The sequence below is a fragment of the Oncorhynchus masou genome, chromosome 33 (assembly GCF_036934945.1).
Source record: "Oncorhynchus masou masou isolate Uvic2021 chromosome 33, UVic_Omas_1.1, whole genome shotgun sequence".
In the NCBI taxonomy this organism is placed as follows: domain Eukaryota; kingdom Metazoa; phylum Chordata; class Actinopteri; order Salmoniformes; family Salmonidae; genus Oncorhynchus; species Oncorhynchus masou.
Window position 1 is genome coordinate 11,567,189 of NC_088244.1, and position 18,236 is coordinate 11,585,424.

Sequence of the window (18,236 nt, forward strand, 5' to 3'; positions counted from 1 at the left end):
TGAAGGAGGCTTTGTTACGAAATAGGAAGCCAATTCTAGATTTAACTTTGGATTTGAGAAGTTTGATGTGAGTCTGGAAGGACAGTTTACAGTCTAACCAGACACCTAGGTATTTGTAGTTGTCCACATATTCTAAGTCAGAACCGTCCAGAGTAGTGATGCTGGACGGGTAGGCAGGTGCAGGCAGCGATCGGTTGAAGAGTTAGTTAGTTTAACTTGCATTTAAGAGCAATTGGAGGCCACGGAAGGAGAGTTGTATTGCATTGAAGCTCATCTGGAGGGTTGTTAACACAGTGTCCAAAGAAAGGCCAGTAGTATACAGTATTTGACATGTCAAATGAACCTCTATTTCACCAGGATTAAAACCACTTCAATAACAACATGTCAAATGATTGTCACAAGTGTAGAGAGGAGTAGGCAGTCGCAGGTTTAGAACTACTGAGTTAATTAAAGCACTATATAAATAAAAGCAGGATGAAACCCAAAGTGCAAAATAATAAAGTACTCAGGAAATAGTAGGAGAGATTCCTCTCAGGAAAATAAGTCAAATGTACAATGACCGACAAATGACAGTGGGAGTATATATACAGTGATTGAGTGGCGATTGGAACCAGGGGTGTGTAATGATGACGAGACATGTCCGGGAGTTGATGAGTGAAGGGCGTTTGCCAGCAGCAGGTTCGGCAGCAGCTTGAAGGCCTGAGCTAGACAGGAGGGGGAGCCAAAGTGAAGGCTGGTGTGACAATGATCTTCTGTTTCGCATGAGGAATAAAACCCATTTCAATGGCAACATTTTAAATGATCCTCTATTTCACATGAGAAATAAAAAAGGTGTCTCTTTTTCATCAAACATATTATATAGATCCAGTGGATCCACTTTGCTTTGTGGCTGGAGTTTCACTTTGGTTGGACTGTGAGCAAACTACAGTCTACTGTACCTTATCTTTGGCATTATAGAGACAATCTGGTATGTTGGTGTGATAGATAAGTAAGAACAGAGAGAAGGCTGAGACAGGCTTTAGTCAACTCCTGTTAGTGCCTATCTGACTGACCTGTCCCAGCCTTTACACACACACACACACACACACACACACACACACACACACACACACACACACACACACACACACACACACACACACACACACACACACACACACACACACACACACACACACACACACACACACACACACACACACACTTCCCCGATCTGGCATGGCCCGCTCAGAGAAACCCAGGCACGTCATTCTCAAGAAGATCAAGAGTCTCGACCCTCTTTCTGCCAAGGACTCTGCTCTATTCATTAAAGAGATTTCTCTTTTTAATCTCAGAGGGGCAACCTAGATTTAGGAAGGTTAAGAGTAAGTAAACATAGAATGAATTAATGTATTCTTCAATGGCAAAGACAATCTACAAAAAACTTGAACAAAACATCCCTTATCTAACTGTTAAATTCTGTTATCTAATTTCTATAGAATATTCCTGGAGTTCCTATTTCATTTCCCAATAGGTATGTGAATAGCACCTTCCCGTACATATACGTGATTTACACTTAACCTGTACATATTTCTATGTACCGTATTTGATCCACAACATTTGATCCACAGTATTTGATCCACAGTATTTGATCCACAGTATTTGATCCACAGTATTTGATCCACAGTATTTGATCCACAGTATTTGATCCACAGTATTTGATACACAGTATTTAATACACAGTATTTGATACACAGTATTTGATCCACAGTATTTGATCCACACTATTTGATACACAGTATTTAATACACAGTATTTAATACACAGCATTTGATCCACAGTATTTGATCCACAGTATTTGATCCACAGTATTTAATACACAGTATTTGATACACAGTATTTGATACACATTATTGCTCATAACACATAACATAAATGTGAGAAAGCAGCAGAGAAATACAAATAACAAAAATGTGTCAGACAAATCATCCAACCATATCTTATTGACAGGAAATAGAATAAAAATAGAAACCATCAAAAAATGAGGACATTGAGTCATCAGGCCACTCGGGTTGTATGATCCACATTTAGTCCCTTAGCTGTTCAGCTGTTTCTATCATACACATATTCAGCCTCAGTGGACCATTTCCTCTGCCCCGGGCCTCCTGTGCTCACAACAACGCAGAGATCAAGTGAATTATTTCAGCTATTGTGGCAGTACACCCACTGGGGATCTAGATCATGCACTCATAGCTTTTTTTGCCTCCCAGTAAAATAATGTTAACATCCTGTCCTGTCCTCCTACACATTCTGACCTTGACATTCCCAGGTGATTGTTTTTTTCCTCTCTTTCTCTGTGTGTGCATGTGTTTATGTATGTTTCATGTACATTATTGGTCTGGAGTAGGTATATGGGGATGGGGGGGATAATAAGCCTGTCTATACTTAGGGTTTGCCTGCAGCTATGCTTGCATGAGAGAGGGAGAACGAGAGAGAGAAAAATAGGGAGGATGACAGAGACGGGAGAAGGGAGGGAGAGGTGGAAGGGAGGGGCTGTGTGACTGTGTGAGTATGACGCACATTGATCTCTTCTCCTGCGTTGTGACTGGCTGCTACGGCTGTCTGTCAGTGAGCTAAGTGGCTGGCGATACAGGGAAGGAGAGCAGATAATGAAGCGGAGCTCACCAGCGGCAGTCTCCTCTCATTGTCTCAATGGCTGCACACGCGTTCCTCCTGCTCTCCTCTGCCTTGCTGTCTGCCCTCAGCCAGCCCACCCTGTCCTTTGATCAAGTGCCTGCACTCCTAGAGAGAAGGTAAATACCCTCTGTGATTTGGGAGAGAGATTGGGGAGGGGGGTCCAAGGATGCTGGGAGGCTGATGTGCAACAAGGGTCTTTCTTCCTCCCTCCCTCCCTCTCTTTCTATCTTTCTTTCTTTCTTCTTCCCTCTGTCTCCCTCCCCTTCTCTTCCTTCCTGTCTCTCTCTGTCTTTCTTTCTCTCTCCCTCACTCTCTCCCTTCCTGTCTCTCTGTCTCTCTCCCTCACTCTCTCCTTTCCTGTCTCTCTGTCTCTCTCCATTCCTGTCTCTCTGTCTCTCTCCCTTCCTGTCTCTCTGTCTCTCTCCCTTCCTGTCTCTCTGTCTCTCTCCCTTCCTGTCTCTCTGTCTCTCTCCCTTCCTGTCTCTCTGTCTCTCTCCCTATCTCTACTTAAATACACAAGGCATCAGATCTGACAACGATGCTGCTGTAAAAGCGTTGTTGAATCTGTGGTCGGATACTGTATGGTTGTGTCTATTTTAGCATGCATCAGGCATTTGTCATTGATCACACGGCTGTTGTCTGCCTGGCATGGAGCAGGTAAATAAGGCCAGGACAATGGAAGGCCAGGTAAATAAGGCCAGGACAATGGAAAGGAGGGGAGAGGAGGAACAAAACAAAGGGATGGGACAGAGGAGAGGAAGGGCTGGTCTGTTGGGCTCTGTTTACAGATGAAGAGAAAGAGGAAGAGAGAGGGGGAGAAAGAGAGAGAGAAAAAGAAGGGTGAGAAGGTGGATGCTACTCGGTCTTGTCTGCGTACACACGGTCCTGCAGGTCAGATGGAGCAAGATTAAATATTCAGAGGCCAAACCCAGGCAGTACAGACCTGTCTCAGAGAGAGAGAGAGAGCAAGAGAGAAAGTGAGAGAGCGAGAGAGGGCCTTTGTCAACACTGCTGCTAGGGGCATTGACGTTAGGAAAGGTGCAGGACTCAATGTTTACCTCTGCATGGAATTTTGATCATTGATGGCAGAGGATGATTTTTTCTCAGCACCACAAAGGGGGGAGGGGGGGGGAAATGTTGAGGCATTATACTTACTCTCTTGGAGATAAACTTCATAACATTACAGTTGTATTCACTATATAACAATTACAATCAATACTACATTCAGAACTACTGGTTGTTGTGAGGATTCTAATGGTTTTCTGTTGATATTCATGGGGGCGGCAGGTAGCCTTGTGGTTAGAGCATTGGGCCAATAACCAAAAGGTTGCTAGATTGAATCCCTGAGCTAACAAGATAAAAATCTGTTGTTCTTAACTGACTTGCCTAGTTAAATAAAATACAAATATTTCAGATGTGAATATTTTGGCAATTTTCGCTTGGCTCTTCAACTAAACAATTATCGGGACAGTATACTTATGTTTGTTTCCAATGAATAGTTTCACATATTATAGAAATGTTTACACAACCAGACAAATACATTCTGTATCGCTGTAATTGTATATACTGTATTTCCATGCTAAATGAGTCAATGTCAACAGGCTTGACTAATTCTTTGTTTTCTCGTGGCTTTGACCATCAGCTACCTTAGTTGCATTACTTTCTTCTATCTTTCAAAAGTTAAACCTGCATCTTCAAAACAAACAGAAGACAATAACTTATATAGTTCTCCCATGTGTTTGTCTGTCTTACTACATACAGTATATTGGTTCCGCTCTGCTCTGCCACAAACTGAAATTCTGTTATATAAAAAGAACTGCCTTTAATTTCAAAGATCTATATTCACTGGCTAGAGGTTCATAGAGACAGAAGTGTACATTCAGGGGGAAGAGTAGGATGGTAGAGAAAGATCCATATGAAAGGTATTGTAGAAGGGTAGCTTTAGAGTTTCAATAGGAATGTTATTAGCTAGACCAGGGCTCTACAACCCTGTTCCTGGAGAGCTACCGTCCTGTAGGTTTACACCCCAAACCTGTTCCTGGAGAGCTACCCTCCTGTAGGTTTACACCCAAACCTGTTCCTGGAGAGCTACCCTCCTGTAGGTTTACACTCCAACCCCAATTGTAACAAACCTGATTCCGTTCATCAACCAGCTAATTATTAGAATCAGGTGCGCTAGATTAGGGTTGGAGTGAAAACCTTCAGGATGGTAGCTCTCCAGGAACAGGGTTGGAGTGTAAACCTACAGTAGGGTAGCTATAGACTCCGGACTAGAGCCATGTCCAACATCACAATTCCGTTTAACTGATGAACATTCAACATGCCTGTTATCTTAAACTTACCTGTAAAACATACAGTCCTAGTCAAAAGTTTAGACACCTACTCATTCAAGGGTTTTCCTTTATTTTTACTATTTTCTACATTGTAGAACAATAGTGAAGACATCAAAACTATTAAATAACTCATATGGAATCATGTAGTAACCAAAAACGTGTTAAAGAAATCAAAATATATTTTATATTTGAGATTCTTCAAAGTAACCACTGTAACGGTTTTCTTGTGTCGAAGGAGAGGCGGACCAAAACGCAGCGTGGTTATTACTCATGGCTCTTTAATAAAGAAACTACACATTAATAGACTAACAAAACCAAGAAATGTGAAAAACCAAAACAGCCCTATCTGGTGCAAACACGGAGACAGGAACAATCACCCACAAAACCCAACACCAAACAGGCTACATAAATATGGTTCCCAATCAGAGACAATGACTAACACCTGCCTCTGATTGAGAACCATATCAGGCCAAACACAGAAACAGACAAACTAGACACACAACATAGAATGCCCACTCAGATCACACCCTGACCAAACAAAACATAGAAACATACAAAGCAAACTATGGTCAGGGTGTGACAGTACCCCCCTCCCAAGGTGCGGACTCCGGCCGCAAAACCTGAACCTATTGGGGAGAGTCTGGGTGGGCATCTGTCCGCGGTGGCGGCTCTGGTGCTGGACGTGGCCCCCACTTCACCATAGTCTTAGTCCTCCACATTGTCCGCTTCCGTGGCCTCCTAACCACGGCGACCCTTCTAAATGACCCCACTGGACAGAGGGGCAGCTCGGGACAGAGGGGCAGCTCGGGACAGAGGGGCGGAAGCTCTGGCGCCTCTGGGCTGAGGGGCTCCGGCAGTGCCAGGACAGGCGGGACACTCCGGCAGCGCCGGACAGGCGGGACACTCCGGCAGCGCCGGACAGGCGGGACACTCCGGCAGCGCCGGAGAGGAGGATGGCTCTGGAAGCACTGGACAGGCGGGAGCAGCTGTAGGGATGAGACGGAGAGACAGCCTGGTTCGGGGGGCTGCCACCGGAGGGCTGGTGCATGGAGGTGGTACCGGATAGACCGGACCGTGCAGGCGCACTGGAGCTCTTGAGCACCGAGCCTGCCCAACTTTACCCGGTTGAATGCTCCCGGTCGCCCTGCCAGTGCGGCGAGGTGGAATAGCCCGCACTGGGCTATGCAGGCGAACCGGGGACACCGTGCGCAAGGCTGGTGCCATGTAAGCTAGCCTAAGGAGACGCACTGGAGACCAGATGCGTAGAGCCGGCTTCATGGCACTTGGCTCGATGCCCACTCTAGCCCGGCCGATACGCGGAGCTGGAATGTACCGCACTGGGCTATGCACCCGCACTGGGGACACCATGTGCTTCACAGCATAACACGGTGCCTGCCTGGTCTCTCTCGCCCCTCGGTAAGCACAGGAAGTTGGCGCAGGTCTCCTACCTGACTTCGCCACACTTCCTGTGTGCCACCCCCAAGACATTTTTGGGGCTGACTCTCGGGCTTCCATCCACGCCGCCGTGCTGCCTCCTCATACCAGCGCCTCTCCGCCTTCTCCACCTCCAGCTCTTCCTTGGGGCGGCGATATTCTCCTGGCTGTGCCTAGGGTCCTTTACCGTCCAACTCATCCTCCCATGTCCAGTTCTCCTTGCGCTGCTCCTGCTGCCACTGCCTGTCACCACGCCGCTTGGTCCTGTTGTGGTGGGTGATTCTCTAATGGTTCTCTTGTGTCGAAGGAGAGGCGGACCAAAACGCAGCGTGGTTATTACTCATGGTTCTTTAATAAAGAAACTATACATGAATAGACTAACAAAACCCAGAAATGTGAAAAACCAAAACAGCCAGATCTGGTGCAAACACAGAGACAGGAACAATCACCCACAAAACCCAACACCAAACAGGCTACCTAAATATGGTTCTCAATCAGAGACAATGATTAACACCTGCCTCTGATTGAGAACCATATCAGGCCAAACACAGAAACAGACAAACTAGACACACAACATAGAATTCCCACTCAGATCACACCCTGACCAAACAAAACATAGAAATATACAAAGCAAACTATGGTCAGGGTGTGACAACCACCCTTTGCCTTGATGACAGCTTTGCACACTCTTGGCATTCTCTCAACCAGCTTCATGAGGAATGCCTTTCCAACAGTCTTGAAGGTGTTCCCACATATGCTGAGCACTTGTTGGCTGCGTTCATACTGATTCATACATTCTCTTTTTGTTCCTAATGTTTTACCTCTCTTATCAAAGTACTCATAAAACAGAGGACTATTTTCTGATTAACTTAATCTTGACCAGGTGCAGGGTTCTGAATCCTGATCCCAAGCAGACCTCACTATATTTATCACACCTCCAAATCTGTCCTGAGGTCAGTTCTTAAGCATGTAAACACAGCCACCTGAGTAGCAGCAGGGGACCTTAGAGTCTCTCTAAACGCTTTAGACTTAATCTGCTCTAATAGTCTATTATTAGTCATCACCTGCAGGTACAATTAACGTATCAAAGGCATGTAGGAAGGAGTAACGCAGACAGGATATTGGTGCTTAGTGATAAAAATGCCTCCTGACCAGGATAACACAGGTTACAACCTCAACGAGGCTTCCCTGAATAAATGAAGGGTAAATAACACAGGTTACAACCTCAACGAGGCTTCCCTGAATAAATGAAGGGTAAATAACACAGGTTACAACCTCAACGAGGCTTCCCTGAATAAATGAAGGGTAAGTAAAACAGATGACAATTGAAACATATCCTGGTAAACTACTTGATGTATAAGGCAGAGGTAGAAAGAGGCCCAGAGAGGTAGGAGACGCTGAGAGTTCATTAAGGTACCAATCTCCATCTCTGTAGAGCAGTGCTTTTGAACAGAGTCACTGCATTGGCAGAGCGGGCTTGTCCTGTTTACTGTTTGATGCGTACCACACCTGCTCCAGCATATCCAACTCAGCCCAGTAGAGAGTGTATGTGTATCGTTCTGTTGTTTGTGTTATCGTTTATCAATGTATGTTTGTGTGTGAATGGGTGCATGGTATAGAGTACATCTCCATGAATGTCTGTATGTCTGGACAGGTGTATGACTCTTGGTATATTTGAATATGCAGATGCTAGTGCGTATAGTTTATATGCGCCTGTTCCTTCTGTATGACAGTGGGTCCATGTGTCCCTGTGTGTCCTGGTGGCAGGTAGCCTAGCGGTCAAGTGCATTAGGTCAGTAACCGAAAGGGTAACCGAAAGGGTAACCGAAAGGGCGCTGGTTTTAAAGCCGACTAGGTGAGAAATCTATTGGTGTACCCTTGAGCAAAGCACTTTAAAGCAAGTGCTCTGGATAAGAAAGTCTGCTAAATTACTAAAATATAAATGTGTGTTTGTCTTCTTGTGTTGATGAGTGCCTCTGTGAGGTGAGCCAAGGAGTGGCTGTGGAATAGCTTTGATTATATAAAGGGCCTGTTCAGCACTCGGGCTCCGTGTGGCAGGGTCAGCCAGTAACAGGGTTGCAGCTGACCTGGCCAAACTGGCACAGGAACAAACGACGGGGCTTACTTGCGTTTATATACAAACACTTGCAAGGCAGTCTCTTCCTGCCAGCTGAAGCCTGGGTATTCACTCGTGTGTGGAGCTGTGGAGTTTAGGAAACCGGGCTGATGGAGGACCTATTAGTGTAGTTGAGGGTAAAATGAGGTCTTTAGTGTCATTCGGCGCCTTAGGTCCCTGTGTTGATTTAGTTACATTCTATGCATATTGGGTGTAAATCAGGTGGGATGTTTTTATTGAGTGGCCGCGTTGTTATGCGTCTGTTTATTTTACGCTGGGTGTCTGGGCAGGAGAACAGACACAGGTGATAAGTCACAGACGTCAACCAGCCTGGCACGCTATCACAGTCTCACATGCCAGGTCAAACTGCCAAACGGCACCACGGCACTACTAGGGCATGCACACATCAAGAATCCAACACATCAACTTCCAACATCATTATCTCAGCACCTCCATTTTAGGGTAAGCTCAGTCTACATTAGATCTACTGTAGCCTGAATCAGAGAAGCTAACCTCCATCGTAATTTGATTCATACACAGAACAGCAGCTTACTCTACATAGTGTGCGCAATGGAGAGGACCAAAGGTAGACTACAAGGGACACTATCGTCACAATAGTGGCGGCTGGTGGATGAGAAAATTGGAGGATGAGCTTATGGTAATGGTTGAAATGGGATAGAAAAGCCATCAAATACTTGGAAACCATGTGTTCATTATCATGACAGCCCATCCAATCAGAAAGTTCTGGGTCAATAAAGGCAACGGGGACATTAGGAAATGTGCTCCAGGGGGGGGGGGGGGGGCAGGTAATCCAAACAACCAAAAGAAGGTGACCTTGCTTAATTAAGGAACATTAATGAAGTACACATTTGCGTATTTAATTATGTGTAAGTAAACGCGCGCCATCAGCAGCAGGGTGCCACTGTCTGCAGAAGACCGCCTGGTCTGAAAGGCATTGAGTTCATCAGTGGTATTTTTTCTGTTTCTGTAAATGAAAAGGACAACACTTTTTGCTAAATAAATACGAAATAGCAAGATTATTTTCTTCTAAAAATGTTAATCTACTAAAAGGTAGAGAAACACCATGCTGTTGTTGTGCATCCCTACGTCTAAATAAATACCAATTAAATGTACCTTAAGTTCATCAACTCTCCTCTGTTTGGAAACAAAACTAGACAATTAGGCTGTTGTACCCTTTCTGCAACCTCTGTGCATGTTTAGACATTGTAACTCTGCTTCCTAACATGTAGCTAGAATAAGATAAAGGATGATAAAGGATTAGACACGTAGGTCATAGGGCAAAGAAGTCAGGAAATAGGCATGACAGGTAGCTCTTCCAATTGTCCCCAATGTGCATGGTCCTATTATCTACTGTTCTCCACAAATAGTGCCTTACTCTTTCCCCAACTAATCAAAGCCAGCTTGGTTGAAGCCTATGATTAGTTAATATGTTGAATCACATGTAGGTCGATTGCTTGGCTGGAACAAACGCCTGGACCCATACAGGCTTTTCGAGGATAAGAATAGCCACTCATGGTCTAATCTCTCTTCTTGTCATGCAGCTGGACCTGGAGAGCTCTCGGTGCATCCTGGTGCTCTCCTGGTGCTCTCCTGGTGTAACGGATGTGAAACGGCTAGCTTGGACCTGGAGAGCTCTCGGTGCATCCTGGTGCTCTCCTGGTGTAACGGGTGTGAAACGGCTAGCTTGGACCTGGAGAGCTCTCGGTGCATCCTGGTGCTCTCCTGGTGTAACGGATGTGAAACGGCTAGCTTGGACCTGGAGAGCTCTCGGTGCATCCTGGTGCTCTCCTGGTGTAACGGATGTGAAACGGCTAGCTTGGACCTGGAGAGCTCTCGGTGCATCCGGGTGCTCTCCTGGCACTAAACTGTTTTTAACCCCAGAGACGCTGCTCCTGTGTTCCACCCCTACACTAATCCTGATCCCTCAGTCAGGTGGGCTGGCAATGAGTTGCCCCTCGCCTGGCAGGAACTTCCCCTGGTGTGTCCACCTGACCTCCTGGAAGGATGCTAACTGATACTAGGTTGACCTTTTTCTAATCTAACGGATCCTGAAAAGCAACCCCTCTTGTCCCCGACTGCTAACAGCTCACTTCTCAGAACTAACTAAGCCTGTTATAATAAGACTAGTAATTGTCCTTGACTTGAGCAACAGCCCCACCAATTATATATGTCAAGTCCAAGCTTGCTTTACCTGGGCCAGGTTTCCCGATAGCGATGGAATTTAAGTTTGCAAGTGTTTTAATTATGCATTGTTCCTACAGATTTCTATTATTCACTTGTTTATAACAATTGCAAAGACTTTGGCAACTTTGTATTTGTAGTTAATTAACTTCGTTCTGCAGTTATCGGCAGTCACCGCCAGACAGATAAACTTCTTCATTCTATGTTTAGCAGAGATCTTCTGTGAATAAAGTGACATGGAAGGGCAAAAAAAGCATCTAACGACGCACTTAGCTGTTCTACTAGTGATCTTAGGGAGTCGGTAAATAACGAGCGTTTTCAAGTGCAAGTTTAGTAACGATGGTTTTAACGATGCTCTTAGCTCGCAGATTTAACGGTGCTACTACGAAGGTTCTAACGATGACCTTTGCTTTAAGATGCTTTTGGGAAACCGGGCCCGAGGCAATAGCACCAGAGCAAACTGCCTCAGACCATTTAACTGTTCCTGAACAACAGCGTTTGTTACAGCTCTCTAGAAATAGGGTTGGTAATCACTAGACCATGTCACACTGGGCACAAGTTGGTTGAATCAACGTTGTTTCCACGTCATTTCAACAAAACATATCAATGTGATGACATTGAGTCAACATGGAAAACTGATGGGATTTGCAAAAAGTAAATGAATGAGACAAATACTTTTTTTTTTCATCCAGCCTTCATCTAAATGCAATGAGCTGATTCAAATATTTGTTGGTTTTACTTTGAATTCACGTTAGATAACTCAATCAAATGTTTATCAAAACTAGACATTGAACTATCATCTGTGCCCAGTGGGGAGTGCCTTTCGGATATCCCTTCCTGAACCCAGATCCTATAGTCTTGAGCCAGGTGGACAAGTGCACAGAGCCATGTTACTGGCAGGTTACTGTCTGATAACAGCAGATGAGTAACAACACAGACATGCCCAAGACTAGGGTATTAAATTCCCCAGATGGATAGCTACCCCAGAGGAAATGATTCTAAATCAAATATAATTTCTTGAGCTCCAGCTGATCAGGGTATTAAACAGCTTATCTGTCTAGTACCTGGTAGTGTTCAGACAGTGAAGTCCAACAAAGAGTAAAGGCCTATGTAAGTGAACATCCCAGCTACTTCTGCACAACGTACTATAGGGCCCAATTCAGTCAAGCAAAGCATAGATAAAGGTTCCACAAGAAAAGGGCAACCAGTGAAGAACAAACACCATTGTAAATACAACCCATATTTATGTTGATTTATTTAAAATGTACTTTTGTACTTGTATTTATTTGCACTTTGTTACAACACTATATAGAGACTTAATTAATATGCCATTTGAAATGTCTCTATTATTTTGGAACTTGTGTGAGTGTAATGTTTACTGTTAATTTTGGTTTATTTCACTTTTGTTTATTATCTATTTCACTTGCTTTGGCAATGTTAACATATGTTTCCCATGCCAATATAAAGCCCTTGAATTGAATTGAATTAAAGGCAAACCTCATAGCAAGTTCACTCACAATGTTTACTTTACACCGAGTTGTCAATTGGGTTAAAAGCTACACTCAACAGTCCCTGCAAGCTATTCCTCTCACAGACATTGTCATTCGATATTGATGCAAAAACAACGTATGAAGTGCTTAAAATATAGGGCAAACCCTCGGAGTGAATCTGCACTGTGGTTGTTCTTTATCTATGCCTAAAAGCATTCCAGCTATTTATTTTCCTTTTCCTGTTGAAAAACAATACCTCATGTATAAATATGGTAATGTACACAGACTTAAGACTAAAAAAATACCTGTTTTGAGAAAAATAGTGTTTGTTTTTTTATACACAACTGCAAACTTCAAGATGTCCATTCAATGAGTTGGTCTGATGGGTGCACTGTGATGTCATAGGCCCCCCCAGTGCTTGAGGAACAATAGAGGAGTATTAGAATAGCCCCCCCCCCCCACACACTTGTACCATGTTATGAGGATACCTGTACCACCTATTAAGATGAGCCTTTGTTCAGTAAATCAGGTGATAAATGAGTTGAAAAGGAGAGTGAGACTTTAAAGGAATTGGGTGCCTTAGTTTTGACACCAGCCTGATCAGGTCTGGGTGCTGATCAGTTCTGGGTACTGATCAGGTCTGGGTACTGACTGTACAGCCTGTCTGTAAGTTCACTGCATGCTGAGCAGAGGCAAGGTATTCAAACTCATAATCTAACCAAGTCCCCCACCCACACACACACGGATTGAGATGAACCACTGGGGGTTTAAGCCACAGACAGCCTAGCCTGCATGGTAAAGCTGGTCGTTATGGATAAATTGACATAATTATCACGATAAATATAACCATACGTTTATAACATTCATGTACACTTGTTACCCTACTTTTATATATTACCATACCATTAGCACTACTACTACGGGGCGACAGGTAGCCTAGTGGTTAGAGCATTGGACTAGTAACCGGAAGGTTGTCAAATCGAATCCCGAGCTGACAAGGTAAAAATCTGTCATTCTGCCCATGAATAAGTTAACCCACTGTTCCTAGACCCTCATTGAAAATAAGAATTTGTTCTCAACTGACTTGCCTAGTTAAATAAAGGTAAATTACATTTTAAAAATACTACTACTTTGAATGTTGTTACTATCAATTGTACCTGTTATGTACGTTTAGAGATGAATTAGACCAAGGTGCAGCGTGGTAGACGAACATCTTACTTTATTTAAAATGAACACAGAGAAAAGAAAAAAAATACAAACCAAACATAAAGTTCTACAGGCTACACAGCACCTATACAAAATCAAGATCCCACAAACTAAAGGTGGAAAAAAGGCTACCTAAGTATGATCCCCAATCAGAGACAACGATAGACAGCTGCCTCTGATTGGGAACCATACCCGGCCAACAAAGAAATAGAAAAACTAAAATGCCCACCCAAATCACGCCCCGACCTAACCAAATAGAGAAATAAAAAGTCTCTGAGGTCAGGGTGTGACAGTACCATTAGCCCATATTAGCAGACTTATTTCCTTTAAACTTCACATTTCTCTAGTAGACTATTTATTGGGATTATCGGTATCAGTAAAATGTCCTCGATAAATTGTCGGCGTCAATCATTTTCGTCCCAGCTCTACTGCATGATCAGCCTGGGCAGGACAGGACAATACAAAGCTGACCAATCACAACTATACTGTCAAATGATTGTGTTTATCCTCTGATACTGCATGTTGGCCACAGCTATTGTCAAGGCTTGATAGTAAATAAAAGAAGCTTTGTATTGGGGAGATATACCACCAGCCCCACCCATTACCAATGTGTAGCTGCCACCAGCATGCCAGCCTTTTGGCGCCAGAAAGTAGTGGTGGGGTAGAGGTGGGGTAGTGGTGGGGTAGAGGTGGGGTAGTGGTGTGGGGAAAACATTTACACAGTTACATACTGGGATATTATTGTTGGGGGGTGGCAGGGTAGCCTAGTGGTTAGAGTGTTGGACTAGCAACCGGAAGGTTGCAAGTTCATAATCCCCGAGCTGACAAGGCAGTTAACCCACTGTTCCTAGGCCGTCTTTGAAAATAAAAATTTGTTCTTAACTGACTTGCCTGGTTAAATGAAGGTAAAATATACTTTTGACAATATATCATATCCTTTTGACAATATCATATTTTCGCTAGTTGGCTGTACCTGCACCAAAACTCTAGTATTGTTCCTTCATAGCTAGTTGGCTGTACCTGCACCAAAACTCTAGTATTGTTCCTTCATAGCTAGTTGGCTGTACCTGCACCAAAACTCTAGTATTGTTCCTTCATAGCTAGTTGGCTGTACCTGCACCAAAACTCTAGTATTGTTCCTTCATAGCTAGTTGGCTGTACCTGCACCAAAACTCTAGTATTGTTCCTTCATAGCTAGTTGGCTGTACCTGCACCAAAACTCTAGTATTGTTCCTTCATAGCTAGTTGGCTGTACCTGCACCAAAACTCTAGTATTGTTCCTTCATAGCTAGTTGGCTGTACCTGCACCAAAACTCTAGTATTGTTCCTTCATAGCTAGCTGGCTGTACCTGCACCAAAACTCCAGTATTGTTCCTTCATAGCTAGTTGGCTGTACCTGCACCAAAACTCCAGTATTGTTCCTTCATAGCTAGTTGGCTGTACCTGCACCAAAACTCTAGTATTGATCCTTCATAGTTTGTTCTCCATCTTCTTTTTAAATAGGGAAAGAATTTGTTTTCAGCACTTTTATTTCCATGACTGATCTAAACATGTTTTCTCATGGCTCTCTCTTGTCCCTCTGCAGCAGACATCGTGAGCAATAAAATCACTGTATCGAATCGCAATACATATATAATCGTGAGAATTGCAATACATATCGTATCGCCACCTAAGTATTGTGATATTGTATCGTGAGGTTCTTAGCAATTCCCAACCCTACCATAATGCTCAGCAGACATTGGCTATGATGATCTGGTTAGTGATCAAAAGGTGAACTGCTGAAAGTATAGTATCGTATGGGGACATAGAACACATTGGTTGGCCACTAATAGTATAGCTTGCCTATATCGCCTTGTGCTGGTTTGAAATCTGCTCTTTCAACTCTGAGAAAATATGTGCACGGACATGTAGCTGCATCTTTTAACCACATTTGTCATTTTCTCTTGTCTTTACAGCACAGAAGTCGACTATGTTACAGAGGTCGCATACCCAGCTGTGAGAATCAGAGCGGGTAAATAACAAATCATGTCTCGTGATTATGAGCCTGACGCAATCAAGCCTGTCTTAGACATGTTTATGCAGTATCGGTTTAAAAATTACTGCCCAAACATACAGCTTGAAGCATCAATGTCCATGTAGGTAGGCAGTGTATTTGTAAGCAAGTATATTTTAGCCAAATAGTATTTGACTGTTTTATTTGTGTGTCTGTGTGTCAGGTGGTATTGATGGAATGAGCTTGGTGGCTGAGGGTTATGTGCCCACTGAGGAAAGCACACTCAAAAGATTACTGAAGGTAGAGGTCTCTCTCTCTGTCTCTCTTCTCGCTCTCTTTCTATCCCCGCTCTCTCTGATCCTGTGCATCGTAGTATCACATCGCCCCCTAGGGGACACTCTTCAGATTCTCTACAGTTTGTTTTACTAGTCTTACTATTACTACCGTGAAAACTATGTGTGTGGCGTTTCTTGTCAATCAATTATATTAATGGATCCAATCTCCCCTCTACCTCTCCTCTCTGCAGCGGGACAGCTGGCACCACCTCAACCAGCATGGCCATGACAAAGGCAAGAGAAAGCTGCTCCAGTCCCCCATATTCGGGCCCTACTCTCCTCTGAGCGTTGCCTACAATGGCAAGCCCTGCATCCTGTTCAAAGCCAAGCGTCTGGCCGTCCGCTACAAGAACCACACCTTCATAGACCTGACGGAGAAGACCTTCGGACCCAACGCCCCTGTGGACACCAAGGGATCCATCTGCACCAAGGAGAAGGCTACGTAAGTACTGTAAATCATGTCCGACCATGAGTTGTATCGACTGCTATGTAGTTATCAAACGTTTAAATTATACATTAAATTAATGGAGGAAAATATTGTTACAATGAGATGTATATCTCACTCAGGATCTACCTACTAAAGGCCCGGTCCTTTTCAATCAACATTTGAGTTTGTTTTTGTATACAGGCTATCACTGAAATTTGGAGATGTGGAGGACCTCAGGGGACTTGTTATCAGGTTGCAGATGTCCAATACATTCTACGAGTCGGCAGGGCAGAACTGGTTCACCTTAGACAGCGTCCACATCCACTACAACTGGACACATGAGGCTACATTCAACGCCAGCGAGGTGTACGCCCCCGCCACCTCCTCCTATCACTGCCAGCATGTCAGCAGTCAGCACAAATATGACACCCTCCTGGTGCCCAGCTCACACACTGACACCTCAGCTAACTGGCACATCACGTTTACTGACTTCCAGGTATGGAGCTTTGACTGTTTTTAATGACTGATTGATTTATCTATAAAAAAAACTTGTTTACTTCACCTTGTAATATTTCCTATTTCCTCTCTTCCTCTCTGCAGATCCAGGCGTTCAACGTCATGTCTGATAAGTTTGCATCGGCCAGTGACTGTGCCACCTTTCTGACCCCAGCCATACTGATGGGCCTGGTGACCTCTCTGATCCTGCTGTTGGTGCTGGCCTACGCTCTGCACATGGTGGTGCACCTCAAACACATCGACCGCTATGAGGAACATAAAGCTATGGTGTATTTCCCACGCAGGCTGAGCAAAGCTCTAGAGCGTAGGGCCTCACAGCAGTACGAGCTACCTGACAAGAACTGCCTGTGAGAGAGGGAGGAAGAGAGAGGGAGAAGATGGAGAGTCGTGGATGCTGGTGAATGAAAGTGGGAAAGAGTTGCACCCACACTGTTTTCCATGCTTCCAAATGTTTGTTTACTAGTGACAACTATTTTCACCTGTTGGCTTTTGCCTGTTCTCTATTATAAGACCAACATGTTAACATGTTAACAATACTAAGCTTTCACATTTTTTGAAGCATTAAAACTGTGTTTGTCTACCATCCTTCCTTTTTTCATTGACCTGAACCTTCACATTCATTTCCTGCCTAAGGTTATTGGATGTTAAAACCTCTTGATCGTGGGGTTGAAGGTCAGGAAGAGACCAGGGGCCCTGGAGGGACACAGTGTCACCAAGCTTTCACCTCAGCCAGGCACTGAAGCACCCGATTCAACAGTTAATGACTGGAGCTAACCCTGCCATCGTCCAAGCCTGCATAGGGGCCCTCACCCCTTAGCATAACTGGGCTTTGGTGTGTGGAGTCCCCACTCCCCATCCTAGCATTGACACATTGCCAAATTCATACCAATACAAGGAATCTTTTGTCGAATCTCATGGCATTTTCACTGAATTAGCTGCACTCTGTCATAAATTGAATAAGGTCGTCTAGCACAGTGTTTCTAAAATGGAGTGTGAGGACCCACTGGTAAATCACAGACACATCTTACTGGGTTAACATAGTACTTGAGCTGGAATCTTATTTGTGATAATCTGGAGGGTATCTCAAGAATTCTAGAGGTTTTTGGTGGTTCATGTCACAAAACTATTTGGGAACCACTGGTCTGGCACCTGGCTGGGGTGAACTAGATTGGTCACTGTGGCTCTCCTGAACCTCTGGGGTTTCCCACCCTGCCCCTGGCGTAGACTTTTGGGACTTGAATGGACCAGCCGCCAGTCTGAGGGGTTCGACTAACTAGCACAACATGGGTTAGCCTGGCAGGCGCTAATGGCTAACTCTCAACACTAAAGACTAAACATGGAAATAAGCTGCACAAGACTGCCCTTCTGAGGGCAACGAACGACGCGGGTCTATAGGAAGATGTCACTCACTGAGAGTCTATGGAGTACGGACAAGGGAGGTGAAGGAGCTGCCAGCCTCGCTGCTGTGTTTTTGACTGCCAAAGTGAAGCTAAAGGATTTTCCATTAC

At 44.3% G+C, this 18,236-nt stretch overlaps 1 protein-coding gene across 1 annotated transcript; it reads left to right on the forward strand.

The window, feature by feature from the left end:
• Positions 1-2,640: 2,640 nt before the first annotated feature.
• On the forward strand, positions 2,641-17,311 carry LOC135527837 (V-type proton ATPase subunit S1-like protein). Its single transcript, XM_064956445.1, has 6 exons — positions 2,641-2,792; positions 15,413-15,468; positions 15,674-15,750; positions 15,977-16,227; positions 16,414-16,708; positions 16,813-17,311. Exons 1-6 carry the CDS (start codon positions 2,692-2,694, stop codon positions 17,077-17,079), a joined length of 1,047 nt encoding a protein of 348 aa, XP_064812517.1. The 5' UTR covers positions 2,641-2,691; the 3' UTR covers positions 17,080-17,311.
• The last annotated feature ends 925 nt before the right edge of the window (positions 17,312-18,236 follow it).

Coding starts and splice junctions, on each gene's coding strand:
- LOC135527837 (XM_064956445.1), top strand. CDS start 2,692: ATGGCTGCACACGCGTTCCTCCTGCTCTCCTCTGCCTTGCTGTCTGCC. Junction 2,793..15,412: donor CCTGCACTCCTAGAGAGAAG/GTAAATACCCTC, acceptor TTGTCTTTACAG/CACAGAAGTCGACTATGTTA. Junction 16,709..16,812: donor TCACGTTTACTGACTTCCAG/GTATGGAGCTTT, acceptor TCCTCTCTGCAG/ATCCAGGCGTTCAACGTCAT.